The sequence below is a fragment of the Hyaena hyaena genome, unplaced genomic scaffold (genome assembly GCF_003009895.1).
Source record: "Hyaena hyaena isolate Hyena2069 unplaced genomic scaffold, ASM300989v1 scaffold_259, whole genome shotgun sequence".
NCBI lineage: Eukaryota > Metazoa > Chordata > Mammalia > Carnivora > Hyaenidae > Hyaena > Hyaena hyaena.
The window spans coordinates 1,460,629-1,470,480 of NW_024080886.1; the positions used below are offsets into that span (position 1 = coordinate 1,460,629).

At 63.6% G+C, this 9,852-nt stretch overlaps 1 protein-coding gene across 1 annotated transcript in view; it reads left to right on the forward strand.

The window, feature by feature from the left end:
* ASMTL (acetylserotonin O-methyltransferase like) overlaps positions 1-9,852 on the forward strand; it is a 25,104-nt gene that overhangs the window by 6,387 nt on the left and 8,865 nt on the right. The window contains exons 5-8 of the mRNA XM_039245309.1: positions 766-874; positions 2,293-2,689; positions 5,300-5,462; positions 7,967-8,142. Coding sequence (XP_039101240.1) covers positions 766-874; positions 2,293-2,689; positions 5,300-5,462; positions 7,967-8,142 — 845 coding nt within the window. The remainder of the gene's footprint in view (positions 1-765; positions 875-2,292; positions 2,690-5,299; positions 5,463-7,966; positions 8,143-9,852) is intronic.

Genomic DNA, 9,852 nt, shown 5'->3' on the forward strand with positions numbered 1-9,852 from the left:
CCCCCCCCCCCCCCGACCCGGGACCACCGCGGGAGGAACGGGGGGACCCTGCTGACCGGGGCCTCCATGTCCCATGAGGGCCCCTCCCCCACTCCTGCCTGAGAAAGTCCAGGCTACTTACAGGTCTTGGATTGTTTCCGTCCGAGCACCTGCGGGAGGGCCCCCCCCGTCCTGCACGACCCACACAGCTGAGACTTCAGGTCCGAAGCGGGCGGGCTCGGCTGTCCAACCCGAAATCCTGGAAGCACAGAGAAGGTCTTTTAAAAAGATCACGCAGGGGCGCCCGGGGGTCAGACGGTGAAGCGTCCTACTTCGGCTCAGTCACGATCTGGCGGTTCAGGAGTTCGAGCCCCGCGTCGGGCTCTGTGCTGACAGCTCAGAGCCTGGAGCTGCTTCGGATTCTGTGTCTCCCTCTTTCCCTGCCCCTCCCTGCTCATGCTCTGTCTCTCTTTCTCTGTCAAAAATAAATAAGCATTAATTTTTTTTTTTAAGCACTAAAATGGTGAGGACCTTTTAATAAAAGGAACGGCCCTTCGCGCAAGGAAACCCGAGCCCCCCACCGGCCTGGGCCGAGCCCCTAGATTTTGTAACTTTCTTTCCGCCACTGTTCACCGCTCCCGCCCCGAACCTCGTTCCCACCTGGTTCGTGTGTCCTTGGGCCGAGGCGGACTGAGTCGTTGGTGTGTCCTGGGTCCTTGGGCCGAGGCGGACTTCCCGCAGCGCCCCGCGCCCTCCCCTGACCTGCGCGGACCCCCTGTGTCGCAGGCGGCCGGCTGGACACGCAGGTGACCGAGTTTCACGAGGAGACCGCGGTGACGTTCTCGGAGCTGTCGGAGCAGCTGCTGTGGGAGTACATCGACAGCGGGGAGCCCATGTGAGTCCCGCCCCCACGGCCCGGCCCGACCCCCGGCCCCGCCCCCTGGGCCCTCGGATCTCAGTGTAGGAATGTTGGGGAGACTCAGGCGCAGGTCCACGGGAGCGCTGTTTTTGTCCACAGCCCCGGGGGCGGGCCCAGGTGAGCATGCAGCGCACCGGTGCACTCGTGCACGGGAGCAGCGGGCTGGGGGGCTCCGGGCGGGGAGACTCAGGGGCTCCAGACAGGGGGTGCTCAGGGGCTCCGGGCGGGATGGGGGGCCGGTGCTCAGGAGCTCCCGGCGGGGTGTTGGACTCAGGGACTCCGGGCAGGGGGTGCTCAGGGGCTCCGGGCGGGGTAGCGGGGAGACTCAGGGGCTCTGGGCGGGCCGGGGGGGTGCCTCAGGGGCTCCTGGCGTGGGTGGGGGTAGGGGCCTCAGGGGCTCCGGGCGCGGGGAGGACTCGGGCTCTGGGCAGGGGTGGTGGTAGGGGGCTCAGGGACTCTGGGCAGGGGGTGGGGCTCAGGGGCCCCTGGCGCGGGGTGGGGGGAACTTGGGCTCCGGGCGGGGCTGGGCTCAGGGGCTCCGGGCAGGGGTGGGGGCGGGCTCGGGTGTTTCTGGCAGGGGCGTGGGAGACTCAGGGGCTCCCGGCGGGGTGGGGGGACTCAGGGGCTCCGGGCGGGGGACGGGGGTCTCAAGGGTTTCGGGCAGGGCGGGGCGCATGGGTTCCCGGCAGGGGCTGCTCAGGGGCCTGGGGCAGGGCGGAGATCAGGGAATCCGGGCAGGGCGGGGCTCAGGGGCTGAGCTGCCCTGTTCCGGGCAAGCTGATGAAAATAGTCAAAATCTGAGGAACAGCCAAGGCCTTTCTTAGTGTCCTGCTGTCACGTGACCGACACAGGTTAACACGCGTCTCCCTTCCGTTCCCCACCCCCCACACCCCGAACGGGGCCGGCAAGAGACAGGTGCCTGCATGGAGGTGCAGAGGGGCGGTCTCACCACTGGGGGGCGCCCAGGACCACAACCTCCGGCCGGTTTAGGAGCAGGGGGTCCCGGGAGGCAGAGGAGGGAGGGTCGGAGGGAAAGCACGAGGCGCCAACTCAGCGTCCAGTAAGGGTCCTTGAAGGCCCGTCCTGTGTCCCCGAGGAGGCTCCTGAGCCGGGGATGCAGATGTGGACCGGAGCCCGGCCGGGTCGGGGTCGTCACTCCGGTGCCCCTGGGACCGCGCGCCCAGGCCCGCTGTGGGCGGCGCGGACCCCGAGGGCCCCGGGGTCGCCTTGTCATCGCCCCCGGCGGGGACCGAAGGGTCACTCAAGACGCGGACTCCTCCCCCACGCGTGTGGGTGCCGCCGGGCTCGCGCGGCCGCGGTGCCCGCTCGGACGGCCCCGCAGCCTGACTCCTGCGTGTCCCCCCGGCCCGCGCCGCCCCGTCCGCCCGGCGCAGGGACAAGGCGGGCGGCTACGGGATCCAGGCGCTGGGCGGCATGCTGGTGGAGCGCGTCCGCGGGGACTTCCTCAACGTCGTGGGCTTCCCGCTGAACCGCTTCTGCAAGACGCTGGCGGAGCTGTACTACCCGCCGCGCCGCGAGGACCTGCCCCGGGTCAGGCACGACTCCATCCCCGCCGTGGACACCTTCGACGTCCCCAGCGACTCGGAGGCGGGCGGCTCCCGCGCTGCCCCGGGCGACGGGGGCCGCGGCCGCGCAGGCGCAGAGGCGGGCGTTGACTCCGCGCAGGCTCCTGCTGGCGCGCAGCGCGCGGTCGCCGCCGGGAAGGTGGAGGACCCGCCGCCGTTCCCATCGGACCTCCTAGAACTCATAGACGGCTTTAAAGCATCGAAGGTACTGGTCGGCGTGTCCTGGGGAGGCAGTGAGGACGGGCTCAGCCTGACGGCGTGAAGCCAGAGGGGTGCGTGCTCCCCCAGCTCTGGACACTGCAGTCTGAGGTCCAGGGGGCAGGGGCGCGGAGATCCGGGGGGGCGGGGCCCCTGAGACCCAGGCGGAGCAGGACCACTGAGATGGGAGGGCGTGGCCGCTGAGATGGGGCGGGGCCGCTGACATCCAGGGGGCGGGACCACTCAGATGGGGGCGGGGCCGCTGAGATGGTGGCGGGTCCACTGAGATCCAGGAGGGGCAGGACCACTGAGATGGGGGGCGGGGCCGCTGACTTCCAGGGGGCGGGGCCGCTGAGATCCAGGGGCGGTTCCACTGAGATGGGGCGGGTCCACTGAGTTCCAGGGGGCGTGGCCGCTGAGATGGGCAGGGCCACTGAGATTCAGGTGGGGCAGGACCACTGAGGTCCAGGGGGCGGGGCCGCTGAGATGGGCAGGGCCACTGAGATTCAGGTGGGGCAGGACCACTGAGGTCCAGGGGGCGGGGCCTCTGAAATGCAGGCGAGGCAGGACCACTGAGATGAGGGCGGGGCCTCTGAGATCCAGGGGGCGGGGCCGCTGAGATGGGGGCAGGACCACTGAGATGAGGGGGCAGGGCCGCTGAGATACAGGCGGGACGGGGACAGAGATGGGGCGGGGCCGCTGAGATCCATGCAGGGCAGGACCACTGAGATGGGGGCGGGGTCTCTGACATCCAGGGGGCGGGGCCGCTGAGATGGGGCGGGGCCGCTGAGTCCAGGGGGCGGGGCCGCGGAGATGCAGGGGGCGGGGCCGCTGAGATGCAGGGGGCGGGGCCGAGCTCCCTCCTGAGGCCCCAGGGGAGGGCCCTTCCCGCGTCTCCCAGCTCCTGGGGCCCCAGGGTCCCCGGGCTCGTGGCCGCGTCCCCCCGTCTCTGCCTCCGTCTTCACGCGGCTTCTCCCCTGCGTCTGCGTCTCCTCCTCCGTCTCTTACAAGGACACGTGTCGTTGGATTCGGGGCCCCCCTCGTCCGGGATGAGCTGACCTCTAATCCTTCACTTCCTCACACCTGCAAATACCCTGTTTAAAGATCCCAGGTCCTTGGGGTCAGACTGCAGCGTCTCTCTGGGGCGCCTGTTCAGCCCACAGGAGCGTCCCCAGCTGGTTTTCTGCCTTCCCTAAATGACGTGACACAGAGATGGTGACTTCGGGGTCTCAGAGGGTGTGACCTGACCTGCCAGTGTGCACATGCTGCCTGGCGTGTGGGACGCGTGCTCAGGCCGTGAGGGCTCTGTGTCCAGGTGCATGTGTGCAGCTGTGTGGAGGTGCTCGGCGGCCACGACACCCCAGCATGGGGCCCGCCGTGCACCCCGAGGGGCGTCTCCGGGCCCGCAGGCCGGCTGGGTGCGGGTACAGGCCCCAGGTGCCCGTGGCCGCCGCCTCCCCCGTGCGCGGTCACACGCCGTCCAGAAACACCCAGGTGCCCGGCCAGACCCGCCGGCGCATCGGGCCGCCTGCAGCGCGTCGACCTAGGCCGGGACCGGCTGTGGCCTTCCCTGCGCTCCCGTGGGCGCCGTCTTCTCTCCGACCCCCTCTCCCTGCCCCAGGTCGGCAGCCCCTCCAGCTGCTTTGAGGGACAGCCGTGCCTGGCGGGGTCCGCATCAGCGGCCAGTGGGGGACGGGGACTGGGGACCGCCCCTCCCCACGCTCCCGCCCGGGCCGCCTCCCTGTGATGGCCTCGTCGGGGGCAGAAGCTCTGGGATCCGGAAAGAGAGGTGCTTGTGCTGTGTTGGACCTCAAAGAATCTAATTCCCTCACAAATAAGAATTAGCAGTGCCCTCATGTGACAGAGCTGGGCGGGGCAGGGGGGGCGCATCTACTTGTCTTTCCTCTGATTTGTCTTCGCGGCTACCTATCCACCTGTCATCAAAGACTCTATCACCTATTATCTATCTACCTGTGCACCTATCGTCAAACTATCGATTATCTATATATCTACTTTTCTATCATCTATCCATTTATGTGTCTGTCTGCCTGCTTTCCTGTGTTTCCATCTGGGTGCCTGTTCCATTGCTCTCATTACAAAAGTCTCCCAAGCTGACCCAGCCGAGGGACCGTCACGTGTCACCTTCCCAGCCATCATGATAGTTCTAGAAACAACCCAGCATCATCGGGCCCTTCATGGAAGCGCATCAGTTGTCAAATATTGCGTTACACACGTGAGCATGTGTCCTGAGCTGCGACCTCAGGGTCTTCTGCCCCTGAGGACAGGCTTCTTTGTTTCCAAATACAGTCACATCCTGAGGTCCTGAGAGTTACAACTTCAACAGATAGATCTTGGGGGGAACACAGTTCAGCCCCAAATACCGACACATTGGTTTATCTCCCACGGGACAGTTTTTCTCCTTAATATTCACTAATGTGCTTTTGTCTCATGTACACCTTGTACCACCTGGAGCCTAAATCCAGTCTTCTCCGGAGAAGTTTCCGTGCACAAGTTAAATACTTTTGACAGCTCGGACCTCCATCTTTTGGGTCTATGGGAGTGAAAGGACCTGACAAGTCACGTAGGAAGTCTAACTGTTCTCATTTCTAACGGACAGGCCCTGTTCACGGCTTGCAAGCTGAAGGTGTTTGATGCCCTGAAAGATGAAGCCCCCCTGAAGGCGGTGGATGTTGCACGCAAAATTGATGCCTCTGTGTGTGGAACTGGGCGGCTCCTGGATGTCTGTGTGGCCCTGGGATTATTGGAGAAGACAGACAGAGGTGAGGGAAATCTGTAAAATCTTTGCAGGTGGAAGAAAGTCATCCAGTGAAGGTGGCTTCTCAGCCAAGGCCGGGAAAGTCAGACCATCTCTCTGTCCTCAGCACGGGGCCCCAAGGGTAAGAAGCAGAGGATGGGAGAAAGGAAACAGGACTGTGTGTGAGTATGTGTGTTTTAGAAGAGTGATTTGTTTTAAATTATTTATTTTGAGAGAGAGCGAGAGAGAGTGCACAAACTGGGGAGGGACAGAGAGAGAGGCAGAGAGAGAATCCCAAACAGGCTCCACACTGGTAGCACAGAGCCCAACACAGGGCTCAGTCTCATGAACCGTGGGATCATGACCTGAGCCAAAATCAAGAGTCAGACTCTTTTTTCTTTTTCTTTTTTTAATTTTAAAATATTTTGAGCGGGAGAGAGAGACAGAGTAAGAGCAGCGGAGGTGCAGAGACAGAGAGAGACACAGAATCCAAAGCAGGCTCCAGGCTCTGAGCTGTCAGCACAGAGGCTGATTCGAGGCTTGAAGTCACGAACCGCAAGATCATGACCTGAGCCAAAGGCATACACTTCACCAACTGAGCCCCCCAAGCGCCCCTCAAGAGTCGGACTCTTAACCGTCGGACCCACCCAGGTGCCCGTAGGAGAGTGACATTTTTGCGAGCTGTGGTCTCAAAGGAGCTGTATCAGTCAGGGTTCAGCAGAGAAACAGAGCCAGTGGATTATATATGTGGGTACATCATGAATACACATTTGTTTTTACTTATTTAGACAAATAAGAACTAGATGGAACGTGGGTACATAGATTGATACAGATTGGTAATGGAAATGATAAATAGGTAGACAGATGATAGGAGACTTGGATGGATGCATGGATGGATGGATGCATGGATGGATAGAAGGAAGAACGTACAGATGGATGAATTGGTGGAAAGATTGATGGATGGAAGGATATTTGAATGGAAAGATGGATGGATAAGTGGATGGATTCATGGATGGATAGATAGATGAATGAGTGGATGGAAGGATGAATGGATAGATGGATGGATGGAAAGGTTGATGAATGGAAGGATGGAGGGATGGATGGATGAGTAGGTAGGTAGACAGATGGAGGAAGGGTAGATGGATGGATGAATGATGGATGGATGGATGGGTGAGTATGTACGTGGATGGATGGGAAGATTGGTGGATGGAAGGACGGATGAATAAAAAGGTAGGTGGATGGATGGATGGATGGATGGGTAGGTAGGTAGATGGAGGGATGGTGGATGGATGAGTGTGTTTCCTGAAATAGGGTTCTGGAGCTTGGTCTCAGAGCAGAGGGTCCTGTGGATGGTCCTTGGGTGGCCTGGGAATGGCAGCGGGTAAGGACCCCAGGGCAGGACAGGCCCTTTTGCTTCTGTGACCAGGACAGAATTAGGGTGCTGGCTGCCCTCCGCACAAAGGCGTACAGGTCTGTGGTTAAGATGTGGAGCATAGAAAGCGCACCTTTCTCCCCAGCCAGACCAGTTCAGTGATTTCTCCTCTATCGATCATAATGAGCAAGCGCGAGAAAGCTCCGGTGTCCAGACTTTTAATCACTTGGGAGCTTCTGACACATTTTAGCCCACGCCTCGCACGGTTCCGGGGGCCAGTCCCGTGAAGAGTTCCCCCTCACGCGCATGGGACGCATCCGGTCTTCCAAGGGCCAAAGAACTAGGAACACTTACGTGTTAACGGGGACCCAGTGCTGGTATCTCGGACGATCCCAGTCACGTGGGGTCTTCTGCTGACGCATAGGGGTCTCGGCCACCATCACCTCCCTGTACCCCCAGCCTCTGTTCTCTAGATGCAGGATGTGGGGAGGGGCACGTCCTGCAGACAGATGGCTCCGGTGCGAGAGGAAGGGCCCCGCACCATGCAGGCTGTCCAGAGAAAAACAACTGTGAGACATACACCTGGTGGCCCATTGCAAGGAATTGGATCACCCAGTTGTGCCGACGAGGGGCCCGAGACGTGCCGGGCAGGATGGAGAATCAGGACACAGTGGCCCTCAATTCTTGAGGCAGAATTCCTTCTCGCTCAGCAAAACCTCATCGCTGCTTGTACCGCCTTCACCTGATTAGACGAGGCCCACCCACATTGTCGAAGGTCACGTCCTTGACTTACGTTCGGCTGGTTGTAGATGTCAAACCACACCTACGAAACCCCATCCACGGCCGTCTGCAGCCTGGCATTGGATGTCAGAACCGGGGACCGTGGCCGAGGCGAGCGACCGTCCCCGGGGGCTTTGGGGAGCTCGCCTCTGGGAACGCCCACCTCTTTGAGTTACGCATGAGTCCGCATCGGCATTGGGTCTGGGCTGCGGCCCTGGGGAGCCGCCCCTGCGCGTGCGTTGTGCCCCGGGCACGCGGGTTGCCGGGGGTGGGGCGGGGGGGTAGGTTGGTGCCAGCCTAAGGACGCCAGGCGTGGCTCCCCAGGTCTGGGGTCTGCGGGCGCCCGCAGGAGACCCCAGGACGCCCTCTCCCGCCAGGTTACCGGAACACACAACGAGCCGAGCGGCACCTGGCGTCGGAGGGCGCGGGTTCTCTGCGCGGCCTCATCGCCTACAACGATGAGCGCGCCTGGGACGTCTTCACGCACCTGGAGAGTGCAGTCCGGGGGGGCGCCCAGCAGGCTCCGGGGAGGCAGGCGGAGGCCCCGTCCCAGGTACCGCCCCTCGGACGCCCCTTTTCACGAAAGGACGGGTGGCTACGGATGCCCCTCCCCCATCCCCGGCCGCGGGCCGTCTTGGAATGCGCCATGGCGCACCGGGAAGCGCGTGGAGAGGCCACCGCCGGGCGGCGGGGGGGCGGCGGGGGCGGAGGCCCGGCGGCTGGGGGCGGGGGGGAAGGCGTGGACGGAGTCCTTGGGGGGAGGTGGGAGGGTGGGGGGGACACCGGATTGCGCGGAACTAACGCCCCGCGTTTCCTCCTGGGGTTAAATGGAACAGACCGTGTGACTCAAGCTCACGGTTTGCAGACGCTTCCTCCTTCCCCGTGTCGCTTCGAGGACCCTTTGGGGGCCGGGTGACAAACAGGAGCGGTGGGTCCGCAGGACGGGACCCGGTGGGGGCTCCGGGGTGGGCACGGCCACGGGCCGCCTCGGTCCCCGGCGGCGATGGCACGCGTCAGGCGCCCCCGCAGGGCTGGGGCTCAGGGTCCCCGCGCGGGTCCGGGTCCAGGCCAGACCCCCACAGGGTGCAGAAGTGGCCCCCCCAGAGCACGGGGCTTCCGTCGGGTCTGCGGGAGAGGGACAGAGAGGCCGGGCTTAGAATGCTGGGCACTTAGGAACCAGTTACTTCTCAGGGGCGTAAAGGTGAAGTCCAAGGTCAAGGCGCTTGCAGCCTCGGGTCTGGAGACACCTGCTTCCTGCTTCCTGCGCGCCTGTCCTCACCTGGTGGACGGGGCGGGGTCTCTGCGGTCTGGGGACACTGATCCCTCGCGGGGGCTCCGCCCTCGTGGCCTGAACCCCCGCCCCACCCAGAGCCCCCCCTCCTAACACCTTCCCCTTGGGGGTTGCGATTTGACATTGGGGGTCTCCCGGGAAGGACACAAACTTTCTGGTTCTGGCAAAGACCGAGACACGGAAGGAGAGAGACACACAGAGACCCACACTCAGGTGGAGACAGACAGGGAGACAGCGGGAGGGACAGAGAAGCCACGGAGGGACCCCCCCCCCCTCGCTGGCCTTGGGGAGCTGGGAGGGGCCAGTGTGTCTGTAAACAGTGAGACTGTCAGCACTGCCTTGAGGGCTCAGGGGCCACTGGGGGCCCTTCCCCTTCCCTCCTCCTGCGTCCTGTCCCGCGAAACCTCCGTGGGGGCCGGTGGGGGGTCCCTGGGGGGCCATCCCCGTTCACTGACTGTAGATGCTGAGACGCAGGCGTCTCGTAGGTCGGGCAGGACCCCCATCTCTGTGCTGCACACAGCCCTGCCCCCCCAAACCCCTACTCGGGTCTGCCCTCCAGACTCCACCCCAGTCTGGTTCTTTCTGTCCCACAGTATCCTCTCCCGGCCCAGCCCCGCACCACCAAACCCCGCCCCGCCCTGCCCTAACCCCCCACTGAACCCCCTCCCAGCCCTGCACCCCCCACCAAACAGCCTCAATGCCTGGCCCTGCCCGTTCCCCCAACCCCCTTCCTGGGCCAGTTCTGCCTCATCAGAACGCCTCCCCACTTGGCTCTGCCACCGAGACCCCCAACCCAGCTCTGAACCCCCTGACCCCCCTCTCCCACAGGCTCTGAACCCCCCTCCCCTGCAGGCTCTGTCCCCCCCACCCCCAAACCCCCTCCCCAGTGGACTCTGACTCCCCCCCGAACCCCCTCCCCCACGGGCTCTGATCTCCCCCCCAACCTCCTCCCCCTTGGGCTCTGTCTCCCCC